The sequence below is a fragment of the Papio anubis genome, chromosome 12, assembly GCF_008728515.1.
Source record: "Papio anubis isolate 15944 chromosome 12, Panubis1.0, whole genome shotgun sequence".
Classification (NCBI taxonomy): domain Eukaryota; kingdom Metazoa; phylum Chordata; class Mammalia; order Primates; family Cercopithecidae; genus Papio; species Papio anubis.
In genome coordinates this window covers 102,313,244-102,334,375 of record NC_044987.1, presented here as the reverse complement: position 1 = coordinate 102,334,375, position 21,132 = coordinate 102,313,244, and the positions used below count along the sequence as shown (strand labels likewise).

The 21,132-nt window shown below is 47.9% G+C and overlaps 1 protein-coding gene across 39 annotated transcripts in view; it reads right to left on the bottom strand.

Annotated features, from left to right (window-relative positions):
- The window catches only part of LOC101024278 (MAP kinase-activating death domain protein), a 57,952-nt gene that overhangs the window by 1,680 nt on the left and 35,140 nt on the right, over positions 1–21,132 (bottom strand). For 16 of the 39 annotated variants that reach the window (XM_009186115.4, XM_017948417.3, XM_009186114.4 and 13 more), the window contains 11 exons: positions 20,050–20,158; positions 19,707–19,769; positions 19,348–19,468; positions 19,137–19,242; positions 16,927–17,037; positions 14,381–14,488; positions 4,325–4,489; positions 4,000–4,072; positions 3,761–3,867; positions 1,799–1,807; positions 1,544–1,613 (listed from right to left, as the gene is read on the bottom strand). In XM_009186115.4, the coding sequence (XP_009184379.1) occupies positions 1,544–1,613; positions 1,799–1,807; positions 3,761–3,867; positions 4,000–4,072; positions 4,325–4,489; positions 14,381–14,488; positions 16,927–17,037; positions 19,137–19,242; positions 19,348–19,468; positions 19,707–19,769; positions 20,050–20,158 (1,042 nt within the window). Of the gene's footprint in view, positions 1–1,325; positions 1,520–1,543; positions 1,614–1,798; positions 1,808–3,024; positions 3,093–3,760; positions 3,868–3,999; positions 4,073–4,324; positions 4,490–14,380; positions 14,489–16,926; positions 17,038–19,136; positions 19,243–19,347; positions 19,469–19,706; positions 19,770–20,049; positions 20,159–21,132 lie in introns of those variants that run through there. The other 23 variants (XM_017948418.3, XM_009186125.4, XM_003909931.5 and 20 more) reach the window with 7 other exon arrangements.

The window sequence follows — 21,132 nt, the reverse complement described above, 5'->3', positions numbered from 1 at the left end:
CCAGCCTGGTCACGGCTACTGTCCAGGGCCCCTGAGGAGCTGCTGTGGGGAATTCCCAGGTTTTGGCTGGGAGGAGAGAGCTGTTTCTAGCTTGTGTCCAACTTTGCTGAGACACCCGTGAACTCATCTTGTCACCAGCCTGAAAATTGGGTCATGTTAAACACAGTTCCCTTTATTCCCAGCCCCCTACATAGAGGGTCTTGAGGCTGAAGAGGTAACATGATACTAAACCCACAGGACGTGGCAGTGTCCTTCCCTGAGCGGCAGGAGAAGCCCAGGCCTGCCTGTGTGAGGGAGAGCGTCTGAGGGCTCTGGAGCAACACACCCAGCAGAAGACAGGCGAGTACAGCACCCAGGGAGGGAGGTGACAGGGAGCATCAGGCAAAATACACACATGTCCACAGCCCGGAAGGCAAGAGAGCCCCCCGCTCCAGCCATGCAGGGGTTCTCCTTGGCCAGAGGAAGGAGTAGGCCCCCCAGGCTCAGCCATCATCATGGCCCCTTGAGACTGGGAGCGGAGGGGCCTGGCATCTCCCTGGGGGCCAGAAAAGGCAGGAGGAGAATTGGCTGTACCTTCCTCTGACCCTGGGAAGCAGAATTTGGGGAAACTCAGGGTCAGCAGGGAATAAACTCATCAAAGGTAGAGCAAGAAGCCCAGGCCATTCTCCTGAGTTGGAAGATTCCCCCAAGTATCTCTCTGACAGAAGAGAGAAGTGAGCACACGGGGAGGAAGGTCCAGTGAGCCAGTGAGAGGGGGGAGGCAAGGTGGGAAGAAAGAGGATGGGGGAGAAAGGAAGAGATGAGCTGGCAGTGTGAGGAGCTGGTTCGGTGGAAGGGAGCTACCCACCCAGGGCAGGGCCCAAGGCAGAGACCTGGGGAGAGGCAGCACGAGCCGAGGTCACTTTACCTGCTGGAGAACGAAGGTTTTCATAGCAGCGATGAGGGGCACAAAAGAATGAAGCACAAACACAGCAGGAACTCAAAGCCCCAGGGTGAGAACCCACTACACCACTCCCTAGCGCTGGCTCCCAGCTTCGGGCTACAGCTGCCCTGCTAGGCTCCTCTGTCCCTCAAGTGAGTCTACCTGCGATGCCCCGTGCCCTTTGTCTGGCACAGAGGCCAGGTGGAGACCAGAGTGGTGCCAGGGAGGCTGGGTGGAGGACTGGGCTGCTAGAGAGATTGCAGCAGGTGATACAGACATAGTGGAGCTTGGGGGTCACCAGTCTGCTCTATCCCAAACTTTCTGACCACTGGCTGGCCCAGCACGGGGAGGTGGTGCTACTTCGCTGAGCTGCTTCAGGACCACCTCTAAACTCGAAACCCACCTGAGGCCCCATTTGCTCTTCTGCGATCCATGATCTATCTTTCCCTTCCACTTCCCGGCTCTCATCTCAGGGGTCCCTTTTCTTCCTTGTCTCTCCTGCTCCTCCTGACCTCTCTACAGAGGTTCTTCTTCTCCCTGACCCTAGACCCTCCTCTGGAGCTCCGAGGTTTGAGTTACTGCCATGTGAGTCCAGACCTAAGAGCAAAATAGTGTAATTACCAAATTCCTCCAGGACAAAGACGCCTCGAACTGTATTGCACTTTTTAATGTGATTCAGCTCTATGAAAACCTGCAAGAGAGGGAGGGAGGGCGGGGTAAGGCCCACAGGCTCCACCCCTGCCCCACACAGCACACTCTCCCAGCTACAGCCCCACCCACACAAAGAAAGTCTATTTCCCAAAGAGAGGACAGAAGAATCCACACGCACACAACTCAAAAGCGCTAAGAAGCGAAGATAGCAGAAAGGGCATGTACCTTCCGCTCCTGGCCGGAGGAGAAAGCATGGGAGAGAAATGAAGGCGTTAGTTTCAATGGTCAAACCCAACCCGAAGGCCCCGCTGCTGGCCTGGGCTGCCCGCCCGTACCCTCTGCCCAGGGCAGTGCTTGTAAGACACCGTGCCCCAGGGATCCCCACTCAGCCCATCAGGTCTCTACCCTTCCATGCATCCTCCTCCGGCGCAGAGGGCTGGCACGGGCACAAAGCTCCCCTCAGACTGTCCTTGGGGTGGGAGGTGTTGGTATCCTCCTTGAAACAGGATCCAGGATCTCCCAAGAGGTATGTGGTGATAATAATATCCGCTACCACTTGCTGAGCACATACTTGGGGTTTACAAATACGATTTCTAATCCCTGCGCCTACATGACACAGTATATAGTATTACCCCCATTTTCTACATGAGGAAACTACGGATCAGAAAGTTTCTCTGCCCATGAACGTGGAAGCTGGGCTTCAAATCCAAGCACGTCCTGACACCAAAGCCTGTGCTTTTCCCATTCACCCCAGACTGCACAGCTCTACCAGGAGGTCTGCTGCCCCCTCCAGTCCAACTGACCACTGTGTGGCAGAAGAGGGGCAGGTTGCTATCTCATTATTAACTGTGAGGTGAGATTGAGAAGCTGCGCTTTCCTCCCCTTCTCTGCGCAATCTATCTTCTAGGGGCCAAGCCTTCAACCACAGACTGGCTTGGATGGCTGCCCAGAGGGGCTGTGCCAAGGGCAGGACGAGGAACAGGGCAGAGCACCTGGGCGTTGCTCAGCAAGATCTCATCTTCAGACAGGGAGGCCACAGCACTAAAATGTGGTCAGGAGCCTGCTCCTCAAGAAATACTGACACCTCTGTGGTCCAGAAAAGCACTTAGGTAGACCCCTCTCTGGGCTGGTCCTAAGGTCTCTGGGGTTGGCTACCGCCCTAAATTCTAGATTGAAAATACACTAAGGGGCTGCTGGCAGCCTGGGCAGCTGTTTCCCGTTAAACCAAAGCTGCCCAGCTACATTCCTGGAAGAGAGCTACAACGGCTAGCAGAGGGAGGGAGACAGCCACGTCAGTCAGGCATCCACCTCCCCTGAGGGTCTGCAGCCTGGCCAGGGGCTATGGGGCTTCACACATTCGGGTCTGGCTCAGAGCCTCAGGGAGAGCAACCCGGACATCAGGGAAAGAGGAGGGAAGGCACTTGTGTGAGGAGTCAGAGCTGTGAACGGACCTGGGATGATGCGCTGGCCTCAGAAAGGAATTAGCTTAAGGAATGTCCACTGAGAGAAAAAGGTAACACTGTGTTAAAAGACCAAGAGAGAAAAAAAAAAAAAAAAAGTCAGCTCCTATGGTGGAATTACAATGAGGGAAATATGTATCCAGAACTGCTTCCCAATCAAAAGAAGGGGAATGGGGCCTGTGGAGCAGGGGACAGAGTGGGAACACTCAGAGGAAGGAAAAGAACAGAAGAATTCGCAGAAGAAAAAGGCAAATAAACACACTCCAGAGAGGACAGATACAAGCTACTTACACACAGGCACGCACACACACGCACACGCAAGCTGCACGCACACCAGAAAGACACAAAGAGATCGGCCAGTCTAGACTCTCAAAGCAAAACCACCAAGCAGAAGCATACCCTGGGAATAGAGGAAGGCAGAGACACTGCAGGGGAAGGGCCAAGTGAGACGCTCCCACTCACACTGTGTGGAGTCCAACGGATGGGGCAGCGTGGCCACCCGGCCTCGCTTCTGCCCAGCCTCCCCCGCGGGCTCCCTGGTGCACCTTCACAGCGCCAGGTGGTCGCCAACGTCACTGTGCCCTCCCCTGGGATTTCTTTCCTGGGTCCAGCTGCTCCAGTTCTCCCTCTAGCTTGAGGGCCCTCTCTCATGCTTTGCTGGGGAAGTACTGGGGGCCTGGACACTGGTCCTTCTTACAGGGAGCCTTGTGCTACTGCTCGCACCTACCTGATTGTGCATAAACTTGAGGTTGATCCCTTCCAGGGTGACCTGCAGCAGGCCACCCTCACCAGTCTTCATGTCCTGCACAGGGAACTCGCCACCCAATTCAGGTCCTGTGGTGAGGGAGGGGCTATCAGCTCACTGGTGCGGTGGGGAATCCCACCCCTGACTTCCCTGCCAGGCCCCTGACACTCAGAAGGACTGGTGGAAACAGGGAAGACACTCTCAGGAAAAACTCTCCTCACCGGGTTTGATGCTTTGCTGTCGGGCAGCAGCGCGCTCCATGCTGTCCTTCACACAGTAGTACAGCTCCCGACACTGTGGCACAGGGGGAGAGCGGTCCCATCATGGGGGCTGTCCACGGTTCTCCACCCACTGCTCTGTAATGGCCACTGAAGGCTTGGGCTGACGCCAGGACCTCCGAGACAGCTTTAGGTACCCCACCCAACAGCTGGAGACAGAAGTGTGGCTCCAGACATGGGGTTTGGAATTTTAACTTCCCAAAGATAAACTCACTATTTGGTCTTCAATGCCTACCCTAGCCCCAACCCAAACACAGATCCTGGGTACCTTTTTAGTATAGAACTTGTTGAGCTGGGTCTCAGAGCCATTTCTACGCCACAAGCACAACACCTTGGTCTTGGGACAGTAGGTCATGTTGATAAGCTTCTCGTACCACCAGCGCTCATACACTGTTCCGATGTTACTACGCAACACCACACAGTCATCGCACACCTGGAGAAGTGCACAAAGCGGCTCAGTGGTTTCTGTCTCTGACAGCCTCTCCCTAGACTGCTTCCTACAGGGAAAGGGTGGGACAACTGGCCCTGCGGCATCCCCATGGTCAGGTTTTCTGCCTTATACTCATGGTGTCCCTAGTTGGAGACACAAAACAGAACTACTGACATGCTGCCTGCTACAAGGATTGGTGGAAGAGATGGAGTCATTAGAAGAACCTGTGTATAAGTGAGGAGGCACAAATCAATCAGTTATTTATTACCTCTTTTTTTTTTTTTTTTTGAGACAGGGTCTCACTTTGTCCCCCAGGCTTGAGCGCACTGGTGCCATCTCAGCTCACTGTAGCCTTGACCTCCCAGGTTCCCCCAAAGTAGCAGGGACTACAGGTGCACACCATCACACTGGCTATAATTTTTTTTTTTTTGAGATAGAGTCCCACTCTGTTGCCTGGACTGGAGTGCAGTGGTGCAATCTTGACTCACTACAACCTCTGCCTCATGGGTTCAAACGATTCTCCTGCCTCAGCCTCCCGAGTAGCTGAGACTACAGGCACACACCACCATGCTTGGCTAATTTTTGTATTTTTATTTTTATTTATTTATTTTTTTTTTGAGACGGAGTCTCGCTCTGTCGCCCAGGCTGGAGTGCTGTGGCCGGGTCTCAGCTCACTGCAAGCTCCGCCTCCCGGGTTCACGCCATTCTCCTGCCTCAGCCCCCCGAGTAGCTGGGACTACAGGCGTCCGCCACATCGCCCGGCTAGTTTTTTTTGTATTTTTTAGTAGAGACGGGGTTTCACCGTGTTAGCCAGGATGGTCTCGATCTCCTGACCTCGTGATCCGCCCGTCTCGGCCTCCCAAAGTGCTGGGATTACAGGCTTGAGCCACCGCGCCCGGCCTTAATTTTTGTATTTTTAGTAGAAACAGGGTTTCATAATGTTGGCCAGGCTGGTCTTGAACTCCTGACCTCAAGTGATCCACCCGTCTCGGCCTCCCAAAGTGCTGGGATTACAGGTGTGAGCCACCGCACCAAGTCTAGTTATTTATTTTATTTATTTATTTATTTATTTATTTTTTGAGACGGAGTCTCGCTCTGTCACCCAGGCTGGAGTGCAGTGGCCGGATCTCAGCTCACTGCAAGCTCCACCTCCCGGGTTCACGCCATTCTCCTGCCTCAGCCTCTCTAGAAGCTGGGACTACAGGCACCCACCACCTCGCCCGGCTAGTTTTTTGTATTTTTTAGTAGAGACGGGGTTTCACCGTATTAGCCAGGATGGTCTCGATCTCCTGACCTCGTGATCCGCCCATCTCGGCCTCCCAAAATGCTGGGATTACAGGCTTGAGCCACCGTGCCCGGCCAGCCCAGTTATTTATTTACCTTTTATGTGCTCTACGGACTTAAAGTATTTGGAGGAGATCTCATGCCTCCTTCTTACGACCTCAGGAATCATCTTTGTTGACAAACACAAAGGCAGGAGATCATGACAGACTTAACCAAGGAGAAAAATGGAGCTGATGTACTTTCTAATCCTGGGTCTACCCTATATCTATAAAAAATTTTTTTTTTTTTTGATACGGAGTCTTGCTCTGTTGCCCAGGTTGGAGTGCAGTGGCGCAGTCTCAGCAGCCTCCTGGGTTCACGCCATTCTCCTGCCTCAGCCTCCGGAGCAGCTGGGACTACAGGCACCCACCACCGCGCCCGGCTAATTCTTTTATATTTTTAGTAGAGACGGGGTTTCACCGTGTTCACCAGGATGGTCTCGATCTCCTGACCTTGTGATCCGCCAGCCTCGGCCTCCCAAAGTGCTGGGATTACAGGCGTGAGCCACCGCGCCCGGCTCTATAAAAATATTTTAAAAAATTAATTACACAAGTGACACACGAACAGTGCCTACTGCATAAAAATGATACAATACAGGATGATATAAATTAAAAACTAAATATCTTTGACACCTTCTGTTCAACATTCTCTTTCAGGTGAAGTTATCCGTTCTTTTTTTTTTTTTGAGATGGAGTCTTGCTCTGTCGCCCAGGCTGGAGTGCAGTGGCGTGATCTCAGCTCACTGCAAGCTCCGCCTCCCAAGTAGCTGGGACTACAGGCGCACGCCACCATGCCCGGCTAATTTTTTTTTTTTTTTTTTTTAAGTAGAGACAAGGTTTCACCGTGTTAGCAAGGATGGTCTCGATCTCCTGACCTCATGATCTGCCTACCTTGGCCTCCTAAAGTGCTGGGATTACAGGTGTGAGCCACTGTACCCGGCCAGTTACCTGTTCTTAAGGCTTCAAATGTTACAGGAGACATTATAGCACAGTGGTGAAGGGCACAGGTCTAAAGTCAGCCTGAGTTTAGATTCCAGCTCTGCCATTACTGAGCTGTGCCACCTGAGCAAGTTCATCTGTGTCCACAGTTCCTCACGGGTAAGACGGGGATAGTAACAGTAATAACTTCCTACAGTTACTATGAAGACTAAATGAGTTAATGTGCATAAAGTATGTAAGGTGCATACAAAGCCAGGCACACAGAAAGTACCCTAATTGTCTACTAGATATCAGAACTATGAAACTAATGATTATTACTACGTTGACGGTTCTTACCTCTTTCTCCATCTTAGACCTCTCTTCCTGAGCTCCTGAGCCTCTCAATGTCTGGATGCTTCACATGTAGCACCTCAAACTCATTGTGTCCAAATCTGAACTCAACATCTCCTCCTGGGCAGATCCTCCTTTTAAGTCTGCTATTTGAGGAAACGGCACCACCATCCACCCAGCTGCCCCAGCCTGAAATGAAGAAGTGATGCCCGACTCCTTCCTCTTCACTCTAACTACACTCCATCACTGAGTCCCATTGGTTCTAGCTCAAATATCCCTGACTGCTCTTCCACTCCCCAACCATTAACTCTTACTTTTTCTTCAAGTCTAAGCTCAAAGGTCAACTTCTCAAAGGAGTTGTCCACAGCTCCAAGGCCCTCTGCTATATATTCTCATAACTCCTGCCCCCTGAGCTTCTTTCATAATGCTCACCGTATTTTATAATACTCTATTTATTTGATTTCCCCGATAGCTAGTCAATGCTAAGGGCAATAGAAATCACGACGTCTGTCTTATTCACTGCTATAATCCCGACACCCAAAAAACTACCTAGCACACAATATGTGCTCCATAAATATTAGGTGAGTAAGGACTACACAAGACTATCAGGTTTAAGCTACTGTATAAGAGTTTACTGGAGTTCTAAAGCCTTTGGAGAATGAGTCAAAGTGGCAGAGTAGGAATGGGAAACCTGAGTTCTAGCCCCAGTCTGACTCTGTGGTTTTCTCCAGGGGGAAAATGGACCATACCACTCCACCTTTCATAATCCTTTAAGAACATCATGTAAAGGCGGGCAGAACACATTTAGGAGAACACATGATTTCTAAGCTAGAGCATTCTAGGCTAGAGAAATGCTCGTAATATACTGTTAAGAGTCGCCTAAGTGGCTGTTGAAGGTGTAAACTGGTATAGTCTTTGGGATGGCAATTTGGCAAAATCTAATGAAATTTTAAATGTAATAAGCTTGACTTGAAAATTTCATGTCTAGGACAATATCCTATAGAAATTCTCATGTGAGGGTGCCAAAATATATGCTCAAGGATATTCAATGAGCAATTTTTATTTTTTATTTATTTATTTTTGAGACAGGGTCTTGCTCTGTCACCCAGGCTGGACTGAAGTGATGCAATCAGAGCTTACTGAAGCCTTGACCTACCAGGCTCAAGGATCCTCCCAGCTTAACCTCCCCAGTAGCTGGGACCACGGGCATGTACCAGCATGCCTAGCTTACTTAAAATTTTTTTTTGTGGAGACAGGGTTTCCCTATGTTGCCCAGGCTGGTCTTGACCTCCTGGGCTCAAGCGAACCTCCCACCTCAGCATCCCCAGTAGCTGGGACCACAGGCATACACCACCACATGTAAGACTAATTTTTAATTTTTTTGTAGAGACAGGGTCTCTCTCTGTTGCCCATGCTGGTCTTAAACTCTGGGCTCAAGCAATCCTCCTGCCTTGGCCTCCCAAAATACTGGGATCACAGGCGTGAGCCACCATGCTTGGCCCAATGAGCTTTTTTTTTTTTTTTTTTTTTTTTGCGACAGAGTCTCGCTCTGTTGCACAGGCTGGAGTGCAGTGGCCGGATCTCAGCTCACTGCAAGCTCCGCCTCCCGGGTTTACGCCATTCTCCTGCCTCAGCCTCCCGAGTGGCTGGGACTACAGGCGCCCGCCACCTCGCCCGGCTAGTTTTTTGTATTTTTTTAGTAGAGATGGGGTTTCACCGTGTTAGCCAGGATGGTCTCGATCTCCTGACCTCGTGATCTGCGCGTCTCGGCCTCCCAAAGTGCTGGGATTACAGGCTTGAGCCACCGCACCCGGCCTGAGCAATATTTAAAAAAAAAAAAACAGTGGGAGGCACTAGTTAAACCAATTATGGTACACCATATAATATCTAATGGCTAAGCATCCATTAAACTAAAAAAAAAAAAAAAAAAGAGAGAGACATGGAAAGGTATATCATTAAGTGAAAAAAGCAAATTATTTAACAATATCTGTAATTTGTTTGTTGTTTTCTTTTTGAGATGGAGTCTCGCTTTGTCACCCAGGCTGGGGCAGTGGCATGATCTCGGCTCACTGCAACCTCACCCTCTGGGTTCAAGCGATTCTCCTACCTCAGCCTCCCAAGTAGCCGGGATTACAGGCGCCTGCCACCACACCCGCCTAATTTTTTTATTTTTAGGAGAGACAGGGTGTCACCATGTTGGCAAGGTTAGTCTGGAACTCCTGACCTCAGGTGATCTGCTTGCCTTAGCCTCCCAAAGTGCTGGGATTATAGGCTCATGTGAGCCACCGCGCCCAGCTCAACATTTGTAATTTGATACCACTTCCACAAGTGCCAAAATAAAATTCCATATAAATAAATTATATTTACACAAATATGCATTTTCAATAATCTGAAAGGAGTCACACAAAACTCTTTTAATAGTGGTTACCTCTGGGACAAAGGATTGAGAGGGAGTAAAACTTTTAATTATTATTATTATTATTTTTTAAGACGGAGTCTTGCTCTGTCGCCCAGGCTGGAGTGCAGTGGCCGGATCTCAGCTCACTGCAAGCTCTGCCTCCCGGGTTTACGCCATTCTCCTGCCTCAGCCTCCCGAGTAGCTGGGACTATAGGCGCCCGCCACTTCGCCCGGCTAGGTTTTTTTTTTGTATTTTTTAGTAGAGACGGGGTTTCACCGTATTAGCCAGGATGGTCTCGATCTCCTGACCTCGTGATCCGCCCGTCTTGGCCTCCCAAAGTGCTGGGATTAGAGGCTTGAGCCACCGTGCCTGGCCTTTAATTATTTTTAAACTTTTGCATGGTTTGAAACATTTATAGCATATACTGTTTTACTTTTGTAACTAAAAAAAGGGCAATAAAAACAATTTTTAAAAATCTTTGGTGGCCGGGCGCAGTGGCTCACACCTGTAATCCCAGCACTTTGGGAGGCCGAGGCGGGCAGATCACGAGGTCAGGAAATTGAGACCATCCTGGCTAACACGGTGAAACCCTGTCTCTACTAAAAACACAAAAAATTAGCCGGGCAAGGTGTTGGGTGCCTGTAGTCCCAGCTACTCGGGAGGCTGAAGCAGGAGAATGGTGTGAACCTGGGAGGCGAAGCTTGCAGTGAGCTGAGATCACACCACTGCACTCCAGCCTGGGCAACACAGCAAGACTCTCAAAAAAAAAAAAAAAAAAAAATCTTTGGTCGGGTACGGAGGTTCACACCCGTAATCCCAGCATTTTGGGAGGCCGAGGCAGACAGATCACTTAAGACCAGGAGTTCAAGACCAGCCTGGCCAACATGGCAAAACCTCATCTCTGCTAAAAATACCAAAAATTTGCCGAGCGTGGTGATGCATGCCCGTAGTCCCGGCTACTTGGGAGGCTGAGGTAGAATCGCTTGAACTCAGTGGGTGGATGTTGCAGTGAGCCAAGATTGCGCCACTGCACTCCAGCCAGGGTGACAGGGCAAGACTCCATCTCCAAAAAAAAAAAAAAAAAACATCTTCCTTGGCCAGGCACGGCAGCTCACACCTGTAATCCCAGCACTTTGGGAGGCTGAGGTGGGCGGATCACTTGAGGTCAGGAGTTTGAGACCAGCTTGGCCAACATGGTGAAACCCCATCTCTACTAAAAATACAAAAATTAGCCGGACATGATGACATGTGCCTGTAGTCCCAGCTACTCAGGAGGCTGACGCAGGAGAATCGCTTGAACCTGGGAAGCAGAGGTTGCAGTGAACCAAGATTGCGTCACTGCACTTCAGCCTAGGCAACAGAGTGAGACTCTGTCTCAAAAAAAAAAAAAAAAAAGAAAAAAATTCCCAAATTGCTGTCCAATTGATCATGCAGAAAGCAGGCTATGCTCTGAGAAAGGCTAAATCAAATAGCCTCACAGTAGCCAGGTGATGTCACAGTGACCATGGTGCACTCTTCCCTGGCATGGCACCACTTCAAGGAAGTGGCATCTATTTGGGCAATGCGTCCAGTCCCACACTCCAGAGACTTAGCATGAGGCTCCCTCTGTACAGTGGTGAGAGTAAGAGTAGTCCAAGGAAACTGCTGGAGAGATTTTTTTTGTTAAAGGAAAAGAAAAGGGCAAGAGTCATGCGGCACTTCTACTGTGGTGCAGGCGTCTTGAGTCAGCCCTCAGCTCCGACGGGCAACAAGGCAAATTCTAACACTTTAAAGGGTGACATGAAAATGACTCTTTCTTGGCTACACTGACGTGTATGTTTCTGCTTCAGGGTAAGCCCCTCTGTTTGGTAAACTACCTGTTCAAAAAACTGTGACTGTGGAAATCAAATTCAGCTAAATCACAGGGGAACAGATAACATAAGCAAAATTTCACTACTTTATATTTAGGAGTTGTACTTGGTCCTTAAAATTACTTAGAGGTCTGTTTCAGAATTAAAAACACAGAAATGAAGGAAACATGGTCAATTTCCTTTATAATCCTAGAGAGTAAGGCTTTTTCTAACTATGTCTCAAAATCCAGAAGCCGTAAAAGAAACTATTGATTAATTTAATTATATAAAAGTAGCCAGGCGTGATGGCTCACACCTGTAATCCCAGCACTTTGAGAGGCTAAGGTGGGTGGATCACTTGAGGTTAGGAGTGCGAGACCACCCTGGCCAACATGGTAAAACCCCATCTCCACTAAAAATATAAGAATTAGCCGGGTGTGGTGGCAGGCACCTGTAATCCCAGCTACTTGGGATACTGGGGCAGGAGAATTGCTTGAACCTGGGAGGCAGAGGTTGCAGTGAGCCGAGATCGTGCCGCTGCATCCAGCCTGGGCGACAGAGACAGACTCTGTCTCAAAAAAAAAAAAAAAAAATTATATACAAGTAAAAAATTTATGGGTGTCAAAAAATATCATAGGCAAAATCAGAAAAGACAAATGAGGAACTTTCTGGTGGGCAGATCAGACTGCCCACATCTGAGCCCATTGATCAGTAGGACAGGGATGACCATAAGAGGCAACAGGAAGCATATAGCACCACTCATTAAGTGTTCTTCCCAGAAGAGTGAATCTGAAAGTGATCAAACCTCTAAACTGAACTACCAGTCTATGAGAAATATGTGACAGAGAAACACGCTAACAGAAAGGAGACACAATCAGCAAAAAATCTAGAATGTAGGAGACTCCACAGGGCAAATGATCCAATTTCTTCAACAAAATAAATTGCAAAGGGGGTATTACATGTTATGAGACACTTAAGAATTCCATCAACCAAAATTACAAATACATTGTCCCTCTGACCCAGCAATCTCATTTCTGGGAATCCTTAGACACACTTGCACATGTATAAAATGAAGCAGGCACAGCATCATTCACAGTATCACTAACAGCAAATTTGGAAGCAACCCAAGGATCCATATGTAGTGACTGGTTAAATAAATTAAGGCACAGTCACACAGTGGAATACACGTAGCCATAAAACGAGTGGGAAAGCTTTCTCGGTACTGATACAGAAGTGGACCAGGACAATATTAAATGAAAAAACCCAAGGAATAAAGCAATTGATAAGATGCGCTATCTTTCTGAAAGAAAGGACAAAAATAGGTCAGGTGGCGTGGCTTATGCCTATAATCCCAGCACTTTGTGAGGCCAAGGTGGGCGGATCACTTGAGGTCAGGAGTTCAAGACCAGCCTGGCCAATATGGTGAAACCCCGTCTCTACTAAAAATAGAAAAATTAGCTGGGCATGGTGGTGGGTGCCTGTAATCCCAGCTACTTGGGCGGCTGAGACAGGAGAATTGCTTGAACCCAGGAGGCGGAGGGTGCAGTGAGGTGAGTTTGGACCACTTTTTGCCTGAGCAAAAGAGCGAGACTCCGTCTCAAAGAGAGAAAAAAAAGAAGGGAGAAAAATAAGAATTTGTGTTCATCGAGACTCCATCTCAAAGAGAAAAAAAAAAGAAAAATAAGAATTTGTGTTCATATTTTATTGTTTGCATAAAAATCCACTGGAAGGCCCGGGGCACTGGCTCATGCCTACAATCCCAGTACTTTGGGAGGCCGAGGCGGGTGCATCACTGAGGTCAGGAGTTCGAGACCAGCCTGACCAACATGGCGAAAACCCATCCCTAAAAAAAAGTACAAAAAATTAGTCGGGCATGGTGGCAGGCGCCTGTCATCCCAGCTACTTGGGAGCCTGAGGCAGGAGAATTGCTTGAATCCAGGAGGTGGAGGTTGCAGTGAGCCGAGATCACGCCATTGCACTCCAGCCTGGGCATCAGAGCAAGACTCTGTCTCAAAAAGAAAAAAAAAAATCCACTGGAATTTACAAAGGAAACTAATAAAAGTGGTTGTCTATAGGATGAAGGGGTGAGGGGAGTGGAAAATTCAGTGGAAGGGGACAAGAATGAGTGTAAGACTTCCCAATGTGTACTATTTTCTGTTATTCTGATTTATGAACAATGTGACTATATCATCTACATACAGATAGATATCTTTATATGTGTGTGTGTGTGTGTGTGTGTGTGTGTGTATAAAATAAATAGGGCTGGGCGCGGTGGCTCACACCTGTAATCCCAGTACTTTGGGGGGTCAAGGCAGGTGGATCACTTGAGGTCAGGAGTTCAAGACCAGCCTGGCCAACCAACATGATGAAACCCCGTCTCTACCAAAATACAAAAAATTGACCAGGCATGGTGGTGCATGCCTGTAATCCTAGCTACTCAGGAAGCGGAGGCAGGACAATTGCTTGAACCTGGGAGGCGGAGGCTATAGTGAGCCAAGATCACGCCACTGCACTCCAGCCTGGGTGACAGAGCAATACTCTGTCTCAAAAAAAAAAAAAAAAAAAATGAGTATCATCTACTATAACTATATAGAATTTAATTATCTGAATAACAATCTGATAATCTGGTTGGGTGCGGTGGCTCACGCCTGTAACCCCAGCACTTTGGAAGACCAAGGTGGGTGGATTACTTGAGGTCAGAAGTTTGAGACCAGCCTGGCCAACATGATCAAATCCCATGTCTACTAAAAATAGAAAAATCAGCCGGGCATGGTGGCTGGCGCCTGTAATCCCAGCTACTTGCGAGGCTCTGGCAGGAGAACTTCTTGAACCCGGGAGGCGGAGGTTGCAGTGAGCTGAGATCAAGCCACTGCACTTCAGCCTGGGTGACAGAGCGAGACCCTATCTCAAAAAAACACACACAAAAAAACCAGAAAATCCCAATCTGATAATTTAATGATAAATGGATCATGAAGATGAATGAGAGAAACGAGAAAAATATTCTGGCATCAGTTCTAGGAGTTCCCTGTGACTCTCCAATAGCCCTTTGGGCCCCCAGCGTGAACCAGCACCTACCTCCATGAAAAAGATATCTCCATTTGTATCTGTCCCTGCATGTACCACAAATGTCTGCTTCTTCATATGCCGGCTGCCACTGGACCAGATAGAGAGATCGCGTCCATTCTGATGAAAGAGAGATTTTTTTGAGACAGTCATACATCCCTCTCAAGAGGGCTCTGGGCCAAGAATTCCCCACCCAGCAATCAAATTCGTATCAGCTTCCTCAGCACAGTCTCATCTGCTGGCCACTGGTCACCCAGGAAGTGGTTTCAGATGTTTTGGTCTCAGAAGCCCCATATCTCTTAAAATTTATTGAAGATTCCAAAGAGCTTTTGTTTATGTGAGTTATAGATATTTACATACTAGAAATTTAAACAGAAATTTCTCAAATAATTATAAAAACAATTAATAATTCATTAATAACCCATTACATAGTAATATAAACATTTTTAAGAACTATATTTTCTATAAAAAAAGGCACCATTTCACATTTTTGCAAATCTCTTTAATGTTTGACTTAACAGCAAATAGCTGCATTCTCCTATCTGCTTCTGCATTGAGTCTGCTGCAGTATGTTGCTTTGGTTGAGGTACATGAAAAAAACGACCTAACAGTTACGTATTTGGAAAATGGAAGAGGATTTTCATAGCCTTTTCAGATAAATAGACGTATTCTTTTTTTAACACTATACCAGAACTTGAGAAGTAGCAGCTTCTTTTTTTTTAGAGACAAGGTTTCGCTCTGTCACCCAGGCTGGAGTTCAGTGGCATGACCATAGCCCATTACAGCTTTGAACTCCTGGGCATAAGTGACACTCCTGCCTCAGCCTCCCAAGTACCTGGGATTACAGGCATAAATCACAACACCCAGCAACAGCAGCTTTTGAAAGTCAGCTGCAGTGTGGAATCTGATAGCCCATCAATGAACGCTTTACACTATTACATTAAAATCCATTTAGGCCAGACATGGGGGCTCATTCCTATAATCCCAACACTTTAGGAGGCCAAGTCGGGAGTACTGTTTGAGCCCAGGCAGGAGTTGGGAGACCAGCCTGGGCAACAGTGAGCTCCTATTCTCCATACATCTTTTTTTTTTTTGAAACAGGGTTTCATTCTGTCACCCAGGCTGGAGTGCAGTGGTGCGATCGTGAATCATGGCAGCCTCAACCTCCTGAGCTCAAGTGACCTCAGCTTCCCAAGTAGCTAGGACTACAGGTGCATGCCACCGTGCCTGGCTGATTTTTTTATTTTTTGTAGAAATGGGGTCTCCCTTGGCTGGGAGTGGTGGCTCACACCTGTAATCCCAGCACTTTGGGAGGCCGAGGTGGGTGGATCACAAGGTCAGGAGTTAGAGACCAGCCTAACCAACATGGTGAAACCCCGTCTCTACTAAAAATATAAAAATTAGCTGGGCGTGGTGGCGGGGGCCTGTAGTCCCAGCTACTAGGGAGGCTGAGACAGGAGAATGACATGAACCTGGGAGGCAGAGCTTGCAGTGAGCTGAGATGGCACCACTGCACTCCAGCCTGGGCGACAGAGCGAGACTTCGTCTCAAAAAAAAAAAAAAAAAGTATAATCAATCAATTTAATAAAAGTAACAGTTTTCACTGCTTCTTCAAGGACATTTATAAGCACAACTAGCATTTTTAAAAAACTAAGAGTGTAAGCCAGGTGCAGTGACTCACGCCCGTAATCCCAGAACTTTGGGAGGCTGAGGCAGGCAGATCATTTGAGGTCAGGAGTTCGAGATCAGCCTGGCGAATGCCCGTCTCTACTAAAAATACAAAAATTAGCCAGGCATGGTAGTGCATGCCTGTAACCTCAGCTACTCAGGAGGCTGAAGCAGGAAGACTGCTTGAACCCACAAGGCAGAGACTGCAGTGAGCCAAAGTTGCACCATTGCACTCCAGCCTGGGCAACAAGAGAGTGAAACTCTGTCTCTCCCTCTCTCTCTCTCGCGCGCGCTCTCTCTCTCTCTCTATATATATAAATAAATCAGCTGGGTGTGGGGGCACACGCCTGTAATCCCAGCTACTCGGGAGGCTGAGGCATGAGAATCGCTTGAACCTAGGAGGTGGAGATTGCAGTGAGCCAAGATTGCGCTACTGCACTCCAGCCTGGGCGACAAAGTGAGAGTCTGTCTCAAAAAACAAACAAAACAAAAATAAAAAACTGACAGTGTATCGAGGCAAGGAATACAATGGCTGCTGGCATAGTTTGGGGCCATTGTCTTCACTTGGGTTAAAGTGCCAGCAGTTGTACCCACCACTGCTTTGGTACCATCAGTGCAAACGTAACCCTATGAAAATGGCAAATAACATTTTAGAATAATTTGAAATAGTTTTCACCTTCTGAATCCTCAGCAGTCCAGACCACACATCAAAACTGATGCACTATGATAGTTTTATACAGAGAATCCCATCACAGAACACAGGGACTAATGCCTCATTTAGAGTCAAAGACAACTGCTCCATTTGCAAAATCAGGGGTGAACTGGACTGGAAGTGACACAAACCAAGAAACGACCCATGGGAAGCCTAAGGGGTAGCCAGATGTGCTTACCAGGTTCGCCAGCTGATCAAGCACCTCATTGATTTGCTGGCTGTACACAAGCCCAATGTGCGACTTTCCCATTAGGCGCCTCACCTTCTTGCGGATGTCATTCTTATTTACCTGAAAAGCCAAAACAGGACTCTTAACAAGGGATCTGCTCTCCTCTCGACTGAGGTAGAGAGAAGAGAATGTACAAGTGGGTTTCCCACCATCTGAGAGAAGTGAAATTCTGAAAGACCACATCACTGAACAAGGGAGAAAACTTTCAACTGTGTATTCTGCCACCATGAGGGGAAGAAAAGTCCTGGCTCTGTCTCTAGTTAGCTTCTGCAGAAAAGTGGCTCTTAGAGCAGTTCTGGTTCCAGAGGACACTTTCTCCCTATCCCCACTCAATACCACAACATTCACCCCTACAAGGGCTCTGAAAACCCCCAAGGCTCTTCATAGTGTAATTCAGAAATGACTTAGAGTGGCAACACCAGACTGGGTTGTAGCTAAGACATCTCTGAAGGTTAGGGATCATCATCCTTTCCCAGCCAGAGTCAACCAGTACCCTCCAAATTCCAGAGTACAGTGAAACTTACACCAGGAAATGAAGCAAACCAAGAGGGGCTGGGGGCATTCTCTGCATTTGATCAACTGATCCCTTCACACTTAGGGAGGTTGGGGAGAACAAAAGGAGGAGAAACCCAGTGGCTCCTTCTCCAAACAATTCTCTTCTACCCATCAACTCCACACTTATGTTTCCCTTTGAGAGCAGAACTCTTCTACTTGGTAACATACGTCTTCCACAGCCACAAAACCAAGTACAACATACCAAGTTCTGTCTACTATTACTTTGTTAATGGCTGGCTCTTCTTATAACTATGGAAAATTCTGTAAGATATAGGGCTGTCCTGAAAAACAAAATCTGAGCATCGTTTCTTTTTTTTTTGAGATGGATTTTCACTCCTGTTGCCTAGGCTGGAATACAATGGTGCGATCTCAGCTCACTGCAACCTTCTTCTCTAGAGTTCAAGCGATTCTCCTGTCTCAGCCTTCCAAGTAGCTGGGATCAGAGGCGTGAGCCACCATGCCCAGCTAACTTTTGTATTTTTAGTAGAGACAGGATTTCACCATATTGGTCAGGCTAGTCTAGAACTCCTGACCTCAGGTGATCCATCTGCCTTGGCCTCCCAAAGTGCTGGGATTACAGGCGTGAGCCACCACTCCTGGTCCTGAGCATCCTTTCTAAGTTTTAAAAATCCACTACTGTAAAAAAGAAAAATTAATTCATTGTATTTTGTGGGAAGCTCTACTGGCATCCTGAAACTACTCAGTAAAGGGAGACCATATAAATCTCAAAATAAACAAATAATGGCTGGGCATGGTAGCTCCTGCCTGTAATCCCAGCACTTTGGGAGGCTGAGGCAAGAGGATCACTTGAGGTCAGGAGTACGAGACCGGCCTGGCCAACATGGTGAAACCCCATCTCTACTAAAAATAGAAAAATTAGCTGGGCGTGGTGGCAGACGTCTGTAATCCCAGCTACTCAGGAGGCCGAGGCAGGAGAATTGCTTGAACCCGGGAGGCAGAGGATGCAGTGAGCCAACACCGTGCCACTGTACTCCAGCCTGGGTGACAGAGTGAGACTCTGTCTCAAAAAAAATAAAAATAGAAATAAATAAATAAATAAATAGTATGGAATCATCAGTTCTTGGCCAGGTGCAGTGGCTCATGCCTGTAGTCCCAGCACTTTGGGAGGCCAAGGCGGGTGGATCACCTGAGGTCAGGAGTTGGAGACCAGCCTGGCCAATATGGTGAAACCCTACCTCTACTAAAAATACAAAAACTAGCTGGGTATGGTGGTCTGCACCTATAATCCCAGCTACTGGGGAGGGTGAGGCACAAGAATCACTTGAACTGGGGAGGTGGAGGTTGCAGTGAGCTGAGATTGCGCCACTGCACTCCTACCTGGGCAACAGAGCAAGACTCTGTCTCAAAAAAAAAAAAAAGAGAATCATCAGTTATTTCTACAACACTCCTTAGTAAAACAGGCTGGCAGCTTCAGAGAAACAGAACATTGCTAAGCTGGCAGAGAGGCCTCAGACTTTCAATCAAGAAGACAGCCCTAAGTAAGATACCTTGATAGCTTCCCAGCTGCCCCGAAATTCAGGTGACAGGAACAAGCCTTGCCCTTCTAGCATCAGTGGAGCTGGACACAGCAAAAATGACATTACCTTCATCAGCAGCATGTAGGAGATGAGGTTGTGCAAAAGGGTGGCCAGCAAGCGATCTTCATCATCTTCCAGGCGCTTCCGGTCATGTTCTCCCAGGGACAGGTACCTAAGCAGAAGACAAAGCACAAGTCAGCCCTCAAGTGGGAGACCACGGAACTAACCAGGAGGAGGCTGAGTCTGCATATTCCCAATGGTTTCCTAAGCCCCATACCTGTCGATCATTTCCTGGGGACCCTGGTCCATACCCATGCCTTCTCTCTCCAACATCACAGCATCTAAGAAGGCATCTTCCCAGAATTGCATTTGGTCCCATAAAGTAGAACGCTCTTTGCCTGCATAGAATAAAGGTTTCTTAGGGGGCCTATTTAACATTTAAGAATATAGCTGCCAAACAAAAATAAAGAGTAAAATCCAGATAAAAGGGAATAATTACAAATTCCAGGGCAAAGCAAACACAATCTCTCTACCCCAGATCTAACATGCCTGCCACCAGCCCCAGATGCCTTCAAGTAAGGCCCAGTCCCTCCCAAGGAGGAGGGATGAACACAGCACACAAATAAATGTGGTTACTTATAGAAAAGGTCTCCATAGCTGCATCCTCTAACTGGTCCCACATGGATCCTTTGTCCCTTCCTGCCAATTTGAGAGCAGGAAGGACCATGGTAGCAAGAAAGGAAAGAAAGGAAGACAGAAAGGCAGAGGCTGTTGATTAACACCAAAACCCAATCTTGTCCAGTTTTCACCCACTGCTTGTTCTGGACACAGTAAGTCGCTTGCTTCAGGTATAAAACTGCTATCTAATGTCAGCATTGAGATCAGCAGAAAGCCAACCAGCTACTTGTTCAGTGTGACCCTCTCCCCTGGCTGAGCCAGCTTTCTCCAGTGCAAAGGGCCTTCCCAGTGTGTTTCTCACCTAGGAGTCCCTCATAGAGATAGACTCGCTGGCTCACATCTTCAGAAGTGCGAATGGGGCTGCCTGCCAGCTTCTCCTTTACGCTTGGCTTCAAGCTATGGGCTTTACCCTAGAGAGAAGAGATGATAGGTCAGTGGCCAAGGTAGCAATGAACAGGGGCAAAGGAAACCAAGCATTTCACTAAGAGGCTGTCACACCAGTCACCATCCATTAACAACATAAACTCCAGTACCCATGCTTCTGCAAGTCCACTTACGCTGCTTTCTGTTACTGCCTCCTAAACTATACAATAAAGTTTTCGTTTTTGACTTATCTTTACTCCTTAGTCTCTGTAAGATTATTTTCTCTTTAAAGCAACAACAATAACAATCAGATTAATTCTCTGTGTAGTTACGTAACACAGCAGAAAGAACCCAGGGTTTACCATCAGACTGACTAAGGCTCAGATCCCTGCCTCTTATTAGCTTATGTGACCTTAGGTACAAAAATCAGCTTCTCTGAGCCTCATTTTCCTAATCTGTCAAAGGAAGGTTATAATACCTACCTCATAGGACTACTTTACAAGAATTAAATTTGAAGATACATATAAAGCACCTAACAGTGCCTAGCACATGGCTAGTAATTGAGAAATGTTCATTTCTTCTTTCCTATCTTTTACTGTCCCTAAGAAATATCACTAACTTCATCTGCTACTGCTGAGTAGATTTTCTATTCATTAAAAGATTTTCAGCCGGGTGCAATGGCTCACGCCTGTAATCCCAACACTTTGGGAGGCCGAGGTGGCTGGATCACCACGTCAGGAGATCCAGAGTTCCTGGCTAACATGGTAAAATCCCATACCTATTAAAAACACAAAAATGGGAGGCCGAGATGGGCGGATCATGTGGTCAGGAGATCGAGACCATCCTGGCTAACACGGTGAAACCCCGTCTCTACTAAAAAAAATACAAAAAACTAGCCGGGCGAGGTGGCGGGCGCCTGTAGTCCCAGCTACTTGGGAGGCTGAGGCAGGAGAATGGCGTGAACCCGGGAGGCGGAGCTTGCAGTGAGCTGAGATCCGGCCACTGCACTGCACTGCACTCC